This window comes from Micromys minutus (assembly GCF_963924665.1).
Source record: "Micromys minutus genome assembly, chromosome: 10".
In the NCBI taxonomy this organism is placed as follows: Eukaryota; Metazoa; Chordata; class Mammalia; order Rodentia; family Muridae; genus Micromys; species Micromys minutus.
The window spans coordinates 36708323-36726779 of record NC_137979.1 but is presented as its reverse complement, the minus strand read 5'-3'; the positions used below and the strand labels follow the sequence as shown (position 1 = coordinate 36726779).

At 47.6% G+C, this 18457-nt stretch overlaps 1 protein-coding gene across 6 annotated transcripts in view; it reads left to right on the top strand.

Moving 5' to 3' along the window:
- Positions 1-18457, top strand: part of MSI2 (musashi RNA binding protein 2) — a 351755-nt gene that overhangs the window by 281272 nt on the left and 52026 nt on the right. For all 6 annotated transcript variants that reach the window (XR_013975169.1, XM_080923213.1, XM_080923211.1 and 3 more), the window contains exon 8: positions 2702-2784. Coding sequence is in view for 5 of the 6 variants with exons in the window: in XM_080923213.1 (XP_080779339.1) it covers positions 2702-2784 (83 nt within the window). In the remaining variant the exon portion in view is untranslated. The remainder of the gene's footprint in view (positions 1-2701; positions 2785-18457) is intronic.

Below are 18457 nucleotides of genomic sequence, written 5' to 3'. Positions count from 1 at the left end.
TTTTTTTTTTTTTTTTTTTTACAAGGTGCTTAGGTGGGTCCAGGCCAGAGGGGTTACCTTCACAGGCAAATGTAAGCCAGAGGCTGGAAGCAAGGGGTAAGTTAGAGATTCGTCAATCCTAGAGAGATAATTTTTTTAAGTCTTGTTGGTCTAAGTCACAGAGCAAGATGTAAGTGGGGACAGTTGGTGTAGGAGGAAGGGACAGATCAGTCCAGAGGCAGTGACTCAGAATGAGTGATGAAATGCTCAGATCTTGAGGCATGGAACAAGCTGAGCCCATCCTTCTATGAACATATAGTGTTTTAGAGGTGCTGTTTCATCCCGGGGACCCACTGAGAACAAGGTCCCAGCCCTGTACTAGTGCAGAGAATGCCTGTCTTAGGTCAGTGCTGGCTCCTTCTTTCTGTGACCTCCCTGCACTTCTCCACCCTGCAGGCCTTTGGAGAGGTCCTGGTCTTTATCCCTTCTTATAAAGTCCCATAGGATCGAAGTTCTAGAATCATGGCAGGAAAGAGATCAACTATTGAGATGTAGTCCCTGCTTCTGCTACAGGGTATGGTGCATAGGAAGCTTAACTTTAGAGTTTGAAAGAGGGTGGTGAGCTAGCGTCCTTAGAAAAAATGACAGTGTTTAAAGAAGACAAGGATCAAAAGAGAAATGCTTGGGGTTGTGCTGCTAGGTATGGCTGTCGTCAACTTTGCAAGTGGGGAATGGGGCTAACGGTCAAGGACAAGGAAACACCCAAAGAGGAGTCAAAGCTCTGTAGGTTCTCTCCAGGGACATGGCTTGGGAGGTATAGCCTGGTGAGAGGGGGCTGTGGTTGAGCATCAGATTAGCTCATGTGTGGCGTCTGTTTCAGGCCTCAGCTTACTGAGGACCCAGCTTTTACGGAGAGATGCCATGAAACTTACCAGTTCGAGGCCCTGTGCAGACAGTTCTGTCCTCTTCAGAGCATGCCAGACACCTGCCTTATATACCTGTGATGCTCTAGGATTCAGGACATGGTAACAAATGGTGCAGCCTGGAGATCACGATTGTGTTTGTGTGGTAGACCTAGTCCTCTGTTTTACTGGAGGTTGTTGGAGAACAGGGAGCAACTTTCGTTTTCCTAAAGAATCTTCTAGAGCCTGCTGTAGAAACTGTGATGTGAAATCTCTGTGTGTCCACGCCGTTTCCCTGCCAGCCCTTGGAAAGTGAACTAGAAGAGACCTGAGAGATTCTCTTTTTTACCTTGGTTGGCTGAGCCCCAAAACAGATGCAGAAACTGAAAAACACTACATCTGTCTCTTCTCTGTTGGCTAGGAAGCACTGATAATCATATTGCAAAAACAGCCAGTGGATTTTTATCTTACTATTTGCATTTGGCCCATTCATGTCTTTGGGGAAAAGAGTGTCTTATTTGGGGCTGCTGTCAGAAAATGCTATAGCTTGTAAACAACAAGTCTCTTACAGTTTTGGAAGCAAGATGTCAGAGTCAGGGTGCCAGCATCATTGGTCCTGGGAAGGACCACTTTACAGACTTGCAAAAAGACACCATTTTGTAGGCTGACCAGGCAGGAGAGGGGAACAAAGCAAGGGTTTCATCCTCACCTTCCAAACTTCACCTCCTAAAGTAACACACACACACACATACACACACACACACACACACACACACACACACACACACACACACGCTGTCCATAGCAGCATAGCAGAGCCCCGAGAGTCTTGATCTGGGGGACCTGGCATCTGCTTATACTACCCTCATTTCCAAGTAGAAAGTGTGAGGTCCAGAGAACAGGAGGAGGTCCCCAGGTTATGGCCAGGCAAGGCTATCACCAGGCCCCCGAGTCACCAACGTATCTCAATCTCTGCCCAGGCACCCTTGCACATTAGTGCCATGCTCAATGCAAGGTAGTAGAGCCACCATGTGTGGGCCCACGTGGTACCCTGGTGCTTACTGAGTAGCTTTGCAGATGGGCACTCATGCTGGAAACGCTGTCGGGGGTGGGAAGAGAAGAAAGGAAGGGGCAGGAGGGTGGAGAGAGGCATACAGGATGCTGATCTGTAGTTGCCTGCCAAAATTTTTTAGTGCAGCTTGTCTAGTAAAGCCAGTCTCCAGCAGAGTAAATACAGAGGATAGCTGTCGGGCTGACAGCAGGCATCAGACAGTCTTAAACTGCCCCAAATCCACAGCATGTTTGAAGCGGCAGTAGCAAAGGGATGCCTGCACAGAACAGAGGCCTGCAACTTTTAATAGTTCCTTCCAGGCCTCAGGATGTCCTGATGAGGTATTAGAGGAAGTCGTTCAGGAAGAAAAGGACCAATAACTACCTCCGCATGGAGGCCGACCTGAGGGCTAGCCATCAGAGCTCACAGAAAGGGCCAATGCGGCCCCGCAGTGATCCGAGACGCTCTCTGCAGCGCCACGAGCCTGCCTCCACACAGAGCCCACAGGCTCTGACCCTTGTCAATAACAGACACATAAATTTCTTGTTTGCTTCTGGGCAAATGTAAGCCACAGGGTGCCTGCTGCATGTGGGTGGACTCCTGACTGTTGCCTGCTGTTGGAAGGGTGTTGAGTATAAACTGGAATCACTGCCTAGACCACAACATCCCCATTCTCCCTGCCTGTTTGGACTCTGCCCTGACTGCAGGCCACCCTGCCTACTCTGCAGGAACCAAACTCATTCCTCCTCTTTGTTTCTCCTTCCTTTAGGGTTTGGCTTTGTCACTTTTGAGAATGAAGACGTTGTGGAGAAGGTCTGTGAGATTCATTTCCATGAAATCAATAATAAAATGGTAAGTCTGGAGGGATTTTCCAGTTGGGGATAGGGGGATTGAGTCAAACAGCGTCCGTTTGTGAATGCAGTAGATGAAGACTAGGCTCTCAAAGCTCAGCCTTATCAATGGGAACAGTTTCGAGAAACAATAGCCAGTGAACTCTTTTAATGAAGGTCCTATTGGGAGTGATGGTGTTTATCTATAATACCAGCTTTTGTGTTCATGAGGCTGAGGCAGGAGGATCACCACAAGTTCAAAGCCAACCTGATCTACAGAGTGAATTCTAGGCCACCCAGGAATAGTGAAATTCTACCTCAGCAAGCTCAAAAATAGGCCAGGCATGATGACACACACCTTTAATCCTAGCACTTGGAAGACAGAGGCAGGTAGATCTCTGTGAGTTGGAGACCAGCCTGGTCTACAGAGTGAGTTCCAGGACAGCCAAGGCTCGGTAGAAAGACCCTATCTCAAGGAACCAACCAAACAAACAAAGACAGAAGTAGGCTGGGGAGATGTTTAGCTCACACTGAAGAGCTTGTTTGCAAGCCTTAGAACATGTTTGATTTTCAGAAGCCCTTTAAAAAGCACGGGGTGTGGTAGTGTGCTCTTATAATCTCAGCACTGGAGGGAGGGATGGGCGTAGGCTGGTAACTGGGGCTGACTGGCCAGCCAGCCTACCCTAGTTACTGAGTTCCAGGGCAGTGAGACTCTTGGGTAGAAGGGGGCAGGTAGTACCTGTAAGGAAGAATACCAGAGGTAGTTTTCTGGCTTGTACACATGTGCACCCTCCACACACAGGCTCACATACTACCATCCACACACACCTACACAAAGCTTGAATTAATTAGTAAAAATCAAAAAGCTAAATAGTAAATATTCAGGCTGCTCTACATAGTTGAGACCCTGAAATGTTAAAAACAAAACGAAACAAAAAAGACCAGTGTTTGAAGCTATTCATCTGGTCATTACAACAACCGCTCTATGTTGTAGTGTAAACATGTCCATAGGCCATGCTTAAGTGAATTTTATACAAGCAGCTCATGGTCCCCTCTCTCCTTTCCTCCAATACAGAATCCAGCTTGCAGAGCTATGCACCTAGCTCTCTTATATATCAACCATTTAATAATATAAAAGAGCATTCTCCAACTTTAGACCTTTCCAAAAACAGGCAAAAAAGGCTGGTATGTTGGATATGGTCCTCGAGCTGGATTTTGCAGCTCCCTAATTTCAGCCTGCTTCATTCCTTCCTTCTTTTCTTTCCATTCTTTCTGAGATAGGGTCTCAGTGTGTAGTGTAGTCGTGGTTGGCCTCAACCTCACAGAGATGCTGTGCCTGTCTCTGCCAGGATTGAAGGTGCGTGCCACCACACACATTCTCCAGCCATTCTTTTGATGGAAGACCCTCGAGGAGCAGATCTTAGATAGGAGATTTGACAAACTGCTTTTCTCTCTGCCCTCATAATCTGCTGCCTCCTTCCCTTCCATAGTGTACTGCTGGTGGAGTAAGAAGTGTCAGGAGGAGGGAAGGCTTCACTCCTGAAGTTCTGTAGAGCCAGGGAGACTGCCCACACAAGTGGCCACCAGAGGGTGCTCTGCCCTGCGTGGTGTCTGCCTGCTCTTTCTCCCACCCCACCCTCCTCCTCTCAAAATAGTAGGGGGTGACAAACCCTTTCTTTGTTGGTTCCAGAGAGAGAGAGTGTTTCTGGACCCTTTGTAAGTCCCCCAGAGCACAAACATTTTGGTTGGCCAGCAAATCCTCTGGCCCAGAGAAAAGGGGTTGGGAGGGCAAATTTGGGCTTCGATCATAGCTGTGACTTTGATATTTTCTCCCTTTTGTCAAAACATTCCTTGCTTCAGAAACATGCATTCAGATATGCATTGTATATTGGTCTGATATGTGTTCACCAACTTTAGATTCAATAATAGAGCTTTTAGTGTGGATAAGATCAAAGCAATCTGCTTAGCATGTGGTGCTGCAGGCTTGATTCAATATTTGACTTGCTAATTTTTTCCCAGGGCACTAAAATAATATTGTTCATATTGTTCTGAGCCATCATATGCATCTGAAATGAAAATAGTCTTTTTTTGCATAGTGTATGTTGGAGGCATCTGCATAGACATCAAGTGGTTTGGGGGAGATAGACAAAGATCTGCACAGGTTCCTTTGTGGACTTTGTCCTCCAAATACTATTGACTTCCAGCCGGCACCTCCTTTTCCACCTTAGGTTGCTGTTTGCTATTTTCTAAACTGAAGGGGTGGAGAACCTACAACTTTGTACCAATGCCTTGTTTAGCCTTTCCAGAGCTTGCTGTTGACAGGCTCCAAGGAGAAAGGTTGTTGGGCCTCAGGGAGTGGAAGAGGCAGCAAAGGATGCAGGCGGGTACCATTCCTGCATTCCTTCAGTTCATCAGGAAGGGCACAGAGTCAACAAGAGATGAGTCCTGGTGTGACAGTGGACAGACTTTGAAATAAGCCTATGATATAGAATGGGAAAGGCTTTATCATCCTCTGTCTCATAGGGAAAACAAGGTCCTGGGTTGGTCCCAGGGTTACCCATTGTGAGCAAAGGTTTTGAGCTTCCTGGCTGCTCAGTGAGTCTGAGATGCTGCCAGCCATTCCCTAGTCCTCTCCCACGACTCAACACCACTCTTTAGGCAGACAGTGCTGACTCCACGGCTTTGCGATGTCTCTGGTTTAAAATTCCCGTTTTCCTTTCATCTGGGACTGTGCTTGTCTTATACGCAATGAGCGAAATCAGAGGTGGACCGAGATGGGGAAGGCATAAGGTCAGAGGAGTTCAGATCACAGACTTGGAGGTGTCTGTGGAAGTTTTTAGCCTAGACCTACCCAGAGGAGAAATCAGAGGTTCTGGGAGCAGGGGCAGAAGTAGGTCACTGAACCCCAGCAAACAGAGCTAAGACTGTCACTTCCCTGGGTTGCTGAAGGCTAGGTATGCTGGTATGAGCAAAGGATGTCACACAGTGTTTGTCTTGTGGCGGAGGCGTCGTGATTCTGAAAGCCCTTCCTTCAGCCTGCTCTGAAGAAAGGTAAAATTTAAAGGGATGGGGGTTGGCAGAGGAGGCTGTAGCCTGAGTTGCTTTTGGATTCACCAAGACAGGAAATGCACTTAAACTGTGCTATGGACAGAATTTAAATGAGGCACCCAGAACGAGAAAACTGGAAGACCTCTAAGCCCAGGCAAATGCTTAAAAGGACATAGGAGGATTTGCTCTTCTGTTTTATGAACTGAACAGGGCAGTTCCCCAGCCCTTGTCATGGCTCTTAATGGACCTGTCCGTTCTCTTTCTTACATTCGTTGATCTGATGGGTTTCAGACTCAAATCACAGAGGCGGGACTTGAATCCAGGACCTCTGGCTCAGTGGCATGCATGTGGCATTCATCAGACATAGCTAATAATTGTGGAGTGATTAAAGGAGTTGGTAAGGAAACAACCGCCCAACTCAAAGACATACATAGTTCCCAAAGCTGTTTCTTCTCTAATTTGGTTAGTGAATCTAGTGAGCTTTTAAGAAAGTTCTTCAGTGCCTGGTCCTGGTAGTGTATGCCTTTAATCCCAGCACTCAGCAGGCAGAGGCAGGTGGATTTCTGAATTAGAAACCAGCCTAGGCTACCAAGTGAATTCTAGGACATCAAGGGCTACACAGAGAAATCCTATTTTTAAAAAAAAGTGCTTGTGTGCACAAACATACATGAATAAATAGCTCTTTTGGCATCTTGGAGCTAGAACCATCATGCAACAGCTTCCTTGAAAACTTGAAGAAATTGCCTCTAGGGTGAGGTGGGGTAGAAGTCAGAACAGGAAGACTCTCTGTCATAGGTTGCAGCGGCCAACATTAGAATGTAGACATTTTGGTTGCTAGACACTTTCTTGGTACATCTTGCTTAATTTGATTATCACACATCTTCTAGTATTAAAAAAGGACACCAAACTATTTCTCCCATTTTAAAGACAGGCAAGGCAGAGATGGAGCAACTTGCCCAAGACCACACAGTCAGCAAATGGCAGCCCTACAATTCAGGACCAGAAGCTCTACTCCTGAACTCATGATTGAACCCATGAGGCTGGCCTTCCTCTGTAGGCCAAAATGGACTGTGATGATGGTCTTGCTGGCGAATAAGGCTACACATGGCCAACGAGCATCCTTTCTCTCATCAGCCCATGTAGTTTCTTGATCTCCTAATTGAAGGCCAGATTCCCAGTTAGGGAAGAGGACTGAGTTTATTTAGGCTTAGGGGTCCTGGTTAGCCATCAGTCTAGGCTTCTCTTCCCTTGATCCTTGGGGCATGGTAGAGAGCTGGCTGCCACTCAAGCTAAAGTTCCAACACATAAGATCTGAGACTCGGCCCACTGCAGAACAAATGCAGATGTGCCTGTCAGTAAACACACAAATGCAGGCACAGAGCAGCCTTGTGATCCTCCTCTCTGGCCACTCTACAAACTCTACCACCGCTGGCGCAGCTAATAACACCCCATAGCTGCTTACCCCTGATTGAAGCTGCCCCGTAGCAGCAGGGACACTGCTTGATTAGTCAGTCACCAGAGCCCAGCCTGCAAACAGCCTCCTGATGTGCCAAGCAGCCGCAGGGAAGGAGATGAGAATTGACACATAGGCAGCTTCTGGGTTCATCAGAGGCCTGGCGCAGCCCCATCTCAGAATTATGCCGGGGGATGTTAGTCCCTCGATTGGATAAGCACGAAGGGTATAGTATGGAAGGTACCAGGGTAGAGCCTTCTCCCACATCTCATTCACAGGGGATTGGTGTCTCCAGGTATTATACTGGTATTATATAGGCACAGACACACCGTTGCCCTCTCACTTTTGTGCAGCATGCTAGCTAAGCACTGCCAATCCTCCAAGGGGACCACCAGAGCTCAGTGGGAAGGAAGGACTTACATGATAGACAGCCACAAGTGGTAGGGTTGAAATTTGGTTTCTTTTTTTCCTTTTGTTTTAGCCTTTTTGGGTTTTGGGGGGAAAAGTGTCTAGTTGTGGGTTTGTAGATATGAGGGCGCCATGATACATGTGTGGAAGTCAGAGGACAACTTGAAGGAGTCTGTTCTTGCCTTCACGTGAGCTCCAGGGATTGAACTTAGGTTGTTAGGTTTGCTGGTAGGCACTTTTCCCACTGGACCATTACTGTTATAAGGAAGGAGGAGGGGGTTAGGAAAGTCAGACAGGCATAAGTTTCTGTCTAGTGGTTAGAGTTTAGAGTTCTTTTTTTCTTATTCCTTTAAGACATTTACACTTACAGAAATCTACTAAGACATAGGTAGAGCCCCAGACTTGGAGTGAATGGAATCCGAGCAGAATGCCTCGCACCATGGTCAGCGGGAACTCCCAGAGTGGGCAGCCTATGGGAGAAAATGATGAATCCAGACTCTCTGCCTCCTAGCCTAGCACCCAAGAGTCAGGTAGTGACTTGTATGCACAGTGAGGACTTGAGGAAACCACCAGTGAAGGACGACCACTGAGACCTTCCGATGCTGTGGTACCACCCAGTGACCGACACTCAGCTAGGCTTGGTGCTCAGCGCTCCTGCCCCCTGCCAGGCTAGTGCCCTCAGCATCACCTGCCTGGCTCTGTCTCATCAGAAAAAGATCAGTTAGCCCTGGAAACGCCCAGAAACCCAGTTTCCTGTCTGAAAAAGCATGCCTTTCTGCTCTGATCTTACTGTGAGGTATGCCTATTAGAGGATCTTACTGTGAGGCATACCTATTAGGGGCAGCTTCTTCTGTCACCACGTGAGGACCTGCTGGGTCATTTAGAGACACTGAGCACTTTGGAATCTGAGACAGAAGTCCAGACTCACTACTGGTATTGTGTGATCCTCCGCCATCCCTGCACCTACTTCATCCTCTGCAGCTTAGACGGATCCCTGGTTCTGTTCCTGTTCCCAGAGGCATCACCTACTCTGTTGTCACATTTATATTCTGGAAGGCTGGCAGGAATTCAGCTCTCCTGAAAACACTCTTAGTGACAGCAGGTGACAGCGAGTGACCTTGGTTTGGCCTAAGCCAAGGGCCAAGCTTTCTATAAAGGACCAAATAATAAATATTTGAGGCTTGAAGGACCATATGGTCTCTGTCACAGCTATTCAACACCACCATTGTGGCCAAACACAGCCCCAGACAGTATGTAAATGAGTGGGTGTGGCTGTGTTCAAATAAAACCTAATTTACAGAAACTGGATGCAGCCAGCTGGATTTGGCCTGCGGACCATCATCTGCAACTAAGTCCTAAACTAGCTCTGAGCAAGTCCAGCTCTGGGTGATGCTTGCCTCCAGGGCCCTGAGGAAATGGGTTTAACTGAATGATCAAGCCAGGCTTACCATAGAATAGAGCTTTGTGAAGCAGAGAAAGAGAGGATGCCAAGGACAGCAGTGGGGCTTGAGGAAGCGGTCTGTTGGAGCCCCTTCATCCATAGGAGAGCACCCAACCATGACAAAGTGGAGAGAGGATCAAAGGTCAGAGGGCAATTCTGTCCACCCCTTGTGCCTCCCTGTCATGGCATCACAGACTGTCCCAAGCATCTCACAGTCCAGTGCACTGACACACACTAGCTTCATGACCTTGGGCAAGTTCACTTCTGTGCTTGTCCCCTTCTTAAGAATGGGACCTACAGGTAAGTACTGCTGAGATGAAGGATTATGTAAGGTTTGGAGCAAAGCCAAGCCACGGCACGCTTATCATAGTGTTGGATCTTTTTAATATCGTCATTAGCATCAGAATCATTTTGATTGAGCAGATACTGAGATCCTCTGGGAAGAAGGCTACAGGACCAGGCAGAACTGGTTCCCCAGTCCCCATGGGAGGTAGGTGCTTCCGGTGCCTAACTGGAGGTGGTTCCCCAGAGATAAGAGCAGCAAAGTCTTGTGATGGGATTCTTTTTTTTAAGATTATATTTTATTTTCTGTGCACATATATGCACAATTGCCTGTAGAAGCCAGAAGAGGGTGTTGGGTTCTCCGAAGCTTGAGTTACAGACCATTTGTGAGCCTCCTGAGGTGGGTGCTGGGAACGAAACTCAGATCCCTTGACAGATCTGACCTCTCTAACCAATCAGGGCCTCTCTAACCCCATGACCCTGGGTTCTTTAGGTGTGTTCCAGAGCACTCACTTCCAGGAGCAAAGCTTGCTGTGATCCTACAACACACTTGGGGGACCAACATTTGAGGAGTTAGGCACAGCAGGGACACGAGCTGAGTTGGCCTCTCCAAATCAGAACCACGGTGCTGGGCCGAGCTGGCTCTTGGAACCTCCCTGAGGCTAGGCTAGGATCAGCATCTGTGCTGTGCTTCTGGCAGAATGCCTGATGACACTCCCCTCACCCTCTCCTTCAGTCATCATCCTCATTGCCAAAGCCTGAAAGCTCAGTCAGGAACCAGCCAGAGTGTGGGGGTGGGTGGGTGGAATTGACTGGGCCTCTGTGCTCACGATGCTATTTGCGGCATCGCCCTCACCCGTGAGCTAATTTTAGCCATCCATTCTGCTTCTGTTGCCATTTATAAAATGAGAATGTCATATGCAATATTAAACAAGCAGGATGAAGGCAAAAAAGGAAATGGCAGAGAGGCATTTAATAAACGAATCCCATGTTTACATGGGAGAGAGAGAGATCCCGAGCCCTACACATCACACACGCATGTGTGCACACGCCCGTTTGTGTACAGGCTCTGCTAATGAGAGCCAAACAGTTTGTCTGCTGGGGGAAGCCTGGGAGAAGTGGAGGGGGAAATGGGGCGGTCTGTGGGAAATATGGGCTGCTCTTTGGACAGAAGTAATTTAGCCTGCTGGGAGGTAGACCCCCCAGTCAGAGTCTCTTCCCACTTGCCCTTGGTTGGTCCTCTGGTCAGGCCAGTGGATGGGGACAGGACACAGAAGCTCTGGGTTTTCCACACCTGATCAGCCAGTGTGGCCCCTACCAACTCTCAAGGGGAGCACACAGAAGCCCCTGCAAGAAGCCCTCCTGTATCTTCTGCAGGCTTTTTGTCTTGGAGTCCTTTCTGTGACCTCTTCAGAAGCTGCTCCACCCCATATCCACGGAGCTCCAGGCTGCTGCTGAAAGGGCACCTTCTCTTGTTGCCTCTATGGGGAGAGTTGCCTGGTTAAGAGAAGCTGGCTCTGGGCTGGGGTAGACACCCACTCTTGTCTTACACCCAGCTTTGGCCACCTGCCGGGGGCCAGGCTTTCTCTTCACTTTGAAATGCCCTTGCAGGTGCCCGCAAAACAGAACAGCTGGCGTTACTGCCGTCAGCTACTTCCTCAAATAGTACAGCCTGCCAGCTCCCCTAGCACACCTTGCTGATGAATGCAGGGAGCTGGGATTGCCTGGTTGGGGGATGGGGGCTAGGGGTAGAACCATCTATTAGGAATAGGGCCTAGCCTGTAGGTGGGAGGGGCAGCTGCTTTCTGTCTTGTCCTTTGGGATCAAAATGAGCACAGGTATGAACTGGCTTTATCTTCTTCAGAGGTTTTCCTGTAGGCTTTGCACATAGCAGGGTGTTACAGTTTTCTCCAGGGCAAGGGCTTTGTGTAGGTTTGGCTTCAGTGGGAGAGGTGCTACCTTGCAGAGGAGGGGTCTGAGTGTAGAGGAACTAGCTGTGCTCAACCCCATCCCAGCAGTAGAGCTGAACCAGAGCAGGGAGCTGTATTTTACTTTGACACATGAGACTCAGCCTGCCCTGGGACTTGAGTGCTGTTGTTAGGGGCGTGTGTCAAGAAGGCGGAGACTCTGGCTCTTCTCCACCTATTGCCCAGACTCTGAGCACTTCCGAGAGAAGAGTCACATGCCCTCGTATTCCTCTCTGCATCTACGCGCTAACCCGCCTTGCTCAGTTCTCAATATTAGTGGTTTATGACCTACTTCACTTTGCCATCGCTGGTTTTAATAAAAACCCTAAGCAGAGGAAACAGTGGATGAAATTAATTCTATGAGTGGTGAGGAAATTAATTCTGGAAGCTGGAGTTGGGAATGGTTTGAAAAGAAATAGCATCAGATTAGGCCCTAGAGGGCTAAGGAAGGGCAGAGAGGGCAGGACCTAGCGAAAGGAGCTGGGGTTTGACGTTGGGAGCCCTGTGACTGGATACTGACTGTCCCAGGAAATAGTGGTTTGCTTGCTTTTTTCTTCCTCAGTTTCTTTATAAGGGAGGCCAATTAAGCTGTTCTACCAAGTAAACGAAGCCCAAGAGCAGTAAAGCGACTGAGAGATGGCATTGATTGAGGATTCTGTGTGTCAAATTCTGCTGAATAGATTTTTTTATATGTTTATTACACAATCCATGGAAACATCTTACACACACACACACACACACACACAGGAATGGATCTTGCTTTCTATGTTGTTCTCAGAAAGGCCTCTGATGGGTAGAGAAGCCAAAGGGCAGTGGCTAGGGGGAACAAAAGGTCTTTGCATTGAATGGCAGTGGTTGAGTATGGAAGAGGAAAGGGCTCTCTGAAGGTGGGCTATCTGCCCCCACCCTGTGGAGACATCTATGTGGCTGTCAGGATCTATACAATGCTCCTTCCTCTCTTCTCTACCAGCAAAGCAGTCAGTCTGGAGCATCACCTGGAATGCTCTAGAACCAACTATCGGGGAGCTAAGTGGATTAAGGAGGAGGCCAAGCTGATCTTGGGCCAAGGCCCAGCCAGGCCTCTTGGGTCTGTCAGGAATCTCTATACAAAGGCAGGCACCAGCATAAAAGCTACAGGGACAACCTCCGTGAGTTCTCTGTTCCCCTCCCCTTCCTACCAGCCAGACAGTCAAGGTCAGTGTCTGCACCCTGGGGAATTTTATCCTTTAAAACTGGGCCTCTGGTTGCCTTGAGAATCGAACACTTTCTGACATGTTCTGTTTGTACACACTGGCCTCTTCCGGCCAGATTGAGCCCTGCTTTGTTCAGGGTAGTACATCACGCCAAGGTGCAGCTCTTGTCTTTTCATCAGGCCCTGGAACTGCATGCTGACCAGACCACTGGTGAGGAAGCAGGAAAAACAGGTCTTTTCATTCATTAGAGATCAGCTTCCTTCTCAGACTCCCTGGCTCTCCCCACAGATACCCAGTGGTTGTAGTGACTTCAAGTTGGTTTGTCCAGGAGCAGCCATAGGGAACCCCTCCCCATAGGGATTCTGGTGACTTTCCCAAAACAGTACTCTCTGACAGGCTTACTCACATCCAGGAGACAGTAGCATGTGCTTAGAGTCTTGGCTTCTCGGGACACTAAAACAAGAATTATGCATTCAGGGACAAGCAAAGTAGAATCCCGTTTTTATTGCCATAAAGGGGCATCACTGAGTCCATTGACAAAAGGATTGTAAAAGCTAAAGTACCGTGTCCCTTTTAAAACTGGTAAGTGGTCTGGTTATGTTAAAAAACAAAACAAAAACAAACAAACAAAAAAAAAAAAACAAAAACCTATCCCCATGTTTAGAGCTTGCAAACCACAAAATATGCAACGTAGCTTCACATAAGAAGTTTTTTTTTAGAATTTTCTTGGAATTCTAGGAAAACTCAGAGCCCAAGCCCTGAGTCTTGCCTTTTGTGTGCAACATGCTCTTGAACTGGAGGCATAAACCCACACCCACCCCTCCAGATATAGGCAGGGAGTGTGTGCAAAAGCTGAGGTGTGTTGACAGAATGCTAAGAGGGAGTGGTACTGGCAAAACCAGCTGTTCGTTGAGTCCCGTCTTTAAGTTTAAAGTTCTGTCTGAATAGCAAATTAGAGACAATAGGGCTGGGTTATGGCTCAGTGGAAGAGCATCTGCCTGGCATGCACAAGGCCCTGGGTTTGATACCCAGCACCACCATCACTGGGAATAGGGGATGCCAGGGGGGCAGGAGAAGAAGGAAATGAGTTAGATGACAGCGAGAAGCAGTCTCTCACCCAAACAAGCTTCACAAGAATGCAGTAACCTTATGAACTTACAGTAGGTATTCGGCACGTCCTCTACAGGAGCATGCTACAGCCTCCATTGTCCCAGGGGTTAAAAAAAACTTCGGTTAGGGCCTCATTTTGAAGCCACGATCCTGAGGGATACAAAGACTTGCCTGTCCTCCAAGGCCCATTTGTCGAGTTGAACAGCATATTTAAAGAATGAAATTTCAAAGCACATTTTCAGCCCTGACTGTGGGTTGCTTTGCAGCTTTGCTGTCTCTGGGGTTTGGAAGTAGAGGCCCACTCCTGGAATGAGTTGTCAGTCACAAGTGGGCCTCTGAGGCCTCTGTCATGTACAGAGCCACACAGCCTGGCCTGTTTCCTTCCACATACTCTGAGTAGACTGCTTTTAAACCAGTGACAGTAGCCAAAAGTTGATGGGGAAGGCTCAGGACTAAGCTGGAAGATACTTCTCCAGATCTATGCCATGCGCCTCATCCCCCGGCTGTAGTGGGAAGAGAGCTTTTAAGTTCTGCCTACTGCTCAATGATGTCTGCAGACCTCAGTGCCCAATACCCCAAGAACCCAGCCAGCAGACAGCGAGACGATAGAATGCCTTCCTCATGTCTGATCCCCATACATGTCAGTGACGTCAGGCAGTGCCTAATTCCAAAGATGGCCCTTAGGTCTTCAGCTTCCAGCTGTTTACACTTAGTGTCCCATCCTCCCACACTGGCTCTAAACTGGCATAGGGCACCCAATAGAGTGTGGTGGAAGTTACAAGGTGTGAATCCCAATGGTGTGTGCCCTATAGCTCCTGCAGAGTCTCTGAGAGCTTGGAGAAGCTGTATGTAGCGCTCCTTCTTGGACCCTCAGTGTAGTCAAGGCTTTCTCTGGCTCCAGTCCTAGCCACCATCTGACCACAGCTCCATAGGAGATGGAGCCCAGCCAAACCCATCAACTCAGAGCCCCAAGGCCACTATGTTTGGGAGTATTCTATGCATGATTGTTGATGTTTGGAACATGGCCAGTGTCCAGATGACCCGAGTTTAAGACCAGAACCAAGGAGGTAGATTGGGTTTTCCTGTTTGGTTCTGATTTCCCATCTAGGTCTTGGGTCAAACTCTCTGGCTTGCCGCTGGTATAGTGCATGTGTGGGCTCTAGAGATAGAGAAATGACAAGCCTAAAAGTGACTCCAAGTGGTGGTGGCACATGCCCTTAATCTAAGCACATAGGAGGCAGAGGCAGGTGGATATCTATGAGTTTGAGGCCAACCTGGTCTACAGAGAAAGTTCCAGTACAGCCAGGGCTACACAGAGAAACTCTGCCTTGGGCACATACTTATATCCTTGATGAACAAGAAACTGGGGGTGTCTCTGTCTCAACAGAATGGAAATTCTCAGAGCAGGTGCTCACTTGTTTATTAGTAGATCCCCCACATCCTGACTCTTGAGTTCTTCCACATCCCAGAATTAAGTCAGACAAAATCTGCAGGGGCAGGGGGTGGGGACAGACTGTGCAAGCAGCCCTCTTGCTCTGAGAAGTCTTTCCAGAATCTCTTCACTGCTGGTCAGACCAAGCTCCCTGCTGTGCCCAATGCCTCTCCTGTCACTCAAATGCCCAGGACAGGCTGAGCCTCTAGAGGGTTCACATGCCATGGCCTCTGGCCTTAGAGTGCACTCACTGTGACAGGGCAGGTGGTTGACAGAGCTCCTGGGGTGGGTGCTGCCAAAATGCCACCAGCAAAGACAACAGAATTCAGCTGAGCTGCCAGCCCTGCTCAGTGCTAGGAAGAGTTAGTAGGTGGGTTTGTTTAAAATACTTCTATTACCGTTAGTTAACCTTTCTGTTCCCTAAATGAAAATTGTATAAACCTGAAATTTCCGTTGATCGGGTTGCCTAGGAACAGGCAGCAGGTTTTCATAAGACAAAGCAATAGATTTCCACTGATAGGCCTGTTAGGAAGTGAGCTGGTTAGCTGCATTATTCCCATCCTGGTGTCAGGCTCAGGTAATTATCTGCCTGCCTGCTCAGGGCACGCCCATCTTCCTGTGCTGGGGCAGCTTCCTGCAAAGGAGACTTCTCAGCCTCCAAGAAGCACTCCATGGGTGCTCACTGGCAGGGACTAGGACTAATCACTATGCTTGAGCAATGAGGAGAAATCTAAAAGACCGGATGTGGTTGAGTTTATTCCTTCTTAATCAAATTTCTTCACCTATGTGCAAGAGGAATATCCCCCCATAACCCTATTAATGACAAGCTGTTACATTGTTTTATGAAAACATGGCAGCATGCAGCCCGTAGGTAGCAGGAGACTTAAAATAAACAGTTACAAAATACACAGTACTTCTTAATGCTTCTGACAGCTTTGGTAGATTTTTAAAATATTTTTAATACAAAACATATACTTGTTTTTTTTTTTTTTTTTTCTCTCTCTCTACAAGATCACTGCCATTTCTGTTTGTCTTCCTCCAGTTAGAATAACTAGTGTCCTGGTTTGCCTGGGACCTAGGAGGTCCTCAGCACTGGGCCATACCCAGCTTCTTCAGTCCCCGGTTAGTTTTGTGGTTTTGTGCTTTTTTATTTTTTATCTTTTAAAGATTTATTTTATTTTATGTATATGAATGATTTTTGCCTGCATGTACGTATATATAGCACATGCATGCGCAGTACTTATGTAGGTCAGAATAGGGTGTCGAATCCCCTGGAACTGGAGATATTATTCATGGTTGTGAGTCACCATGGGGCACTGGGAATTGAACGCAGGCCCTCTGAAAAGACAAATGCTCTTAACTGCTGAGCCATCTCCCTAGGCCCCATCCTGTTACTTGTTTTATTATTATTATTATTATTATTATTATTGTTGTTGTTGTTGTTATTACAGTGGGGGTGCTGGGGGCGTCTTAGAGGACAACTTGCAGCATTTCTCTTCTTCGACCATTTGGGTCCCAGTGACAGCACTCAGGTGGTCAAGCTTGGTGGCAAGAAGAGCCTTTACCCACTGAGCCGACATCTCACCAGCCACAATTCCTGCTGTTGGGTTGTTGTTGTTGTTGTTGTTGTTGTTGTTGTTGTTGTGGCTGGCAAGTAGCCTCATTCATGGGCTCTCAACAGCACAGATTCCAACATGCAGGACCATGAAATAAAAGATGGATGGACTCATAGTAGGTGTTTCTGTGTCACCAATTGCCCTTCGGGGAAATCAAAGTGTTCATTTCCACCTGCCATGGATCGAGTGTGAAATGTGTGCCACAGCTTATATAGTTAAACACTTGGTCCCCCAGCTGGTGGGACTGGTGGGGAACTTGTAGGGGACTGAGCCCTGGAGAGAGCTGGTCACTGGGCAAGCCTTGAATTGTTCTCGATTTGTTACTGTTTTACAATTTAGTTTTAATTCGTGTGTGTGTGTGTGTGTGTGTGTGTGTGTGTGTGTGTGTGTGGTATGTAGGATATGCTTACACACACACACACACACACACACACACACACAGGCACAAGCAGGAACAGCAAGCAGAGGCCAGAGGTCCCAGATACCTTAAAGCTGAAGTTACAGAAAGTTGTGAACTGCCTGGACTCAAAATTTAGTCCTCTGAAGGGCAATACACACTTTTCTTTCTTTCTTTCTTTCTTTCTTTCTTTCTTTCTTCCTTCCTTCCTTCCTTCCTTTCTTCCTTTTTTCTTCATTTCTTTCCTTCTTTCTTTCTGTTTTTCTTTTTGAGACAGAATTTGACTACATTGCCCTGGCTGTCCTGGAATTCACTATGTAGATCAGACTGGCCTAAAACTCACAGATATCTGCCTGTTTCTCCAGAAGTGCTACAATTAAAGGCATGTGCTCCACGCCTAGTTTCCAGCGAGCACCCTTAACCCCTTAGCCATCCCCCTAGCCTCTCGGACCCAGTGCTTATATAGTCCACTCCCCTCTTTTGCTTGTTCTTTGACACCTGACTAGGGAAGCGATATGACTAGTCACCTTGAACCTACAGCCATGTCTTCTCCCACCAAACTGTAACCCAAATTAAAGCCCTATTTGCTTACATTGCTTCTCCCCATTGGTCACAACCATGGGGAAAGTACTGTACCTTCCTCTCTGCCCCACCCTCAGGACCCCTCAAACCCTGTCCTCCATACCCATCTGATAGATGAAATAATTCCTGTGTATGTTCACACCACGTGTGTGGTGATCAGAGGACGGCCATAGCTGTCAGTCCTTGTCCTCTTTCCTTGTTTGAGACACAGAATCTTATGTCCCCATACTTACACCAGTTTTGCTGGCCCACAAGCTTCCAGGGTTCTCCATCTAGAGTAAGCATATCCGTCATACACTTTTGAGTGGTTTTTGTCTGTTTTTAAAGACATTTGTAGCTACCATTGTTTGAAGAGCAAGATAATACCTGTTAGATGGTTTCAGGGTTACTCTTTTAGGTCAGGTTTTCTGCTTAATCACTGAGGGGATTTCTCATTCTGTTCTGTTCTGTCTTTTCTTTGTTGAGAAAAGACCTTGCTACATAATCCAGGCTTTTCTCAAATGTGTAATCTTCCTGCCTCAGCATCCCAAGTGCTTAGATCACAGCCATACAGACTCTTCCTGGCTTTATAAATACTAAAGTGTGTGAGTGAGTGAGTTTGTGTGTGTCTGTCTGTCTGTTTTAGATTTTCAAGACAGGGTTTCTCTGGAACGCATTCTATATGTTATAAAAAAGATAAAGAGAGTGGAGGGATATGTTCTGTGGAGGTGTGGTGAGGTGTGTGTGAAGGGGTGCTTCTGGCAGGCCCACGGTGGGCATCCCTTCC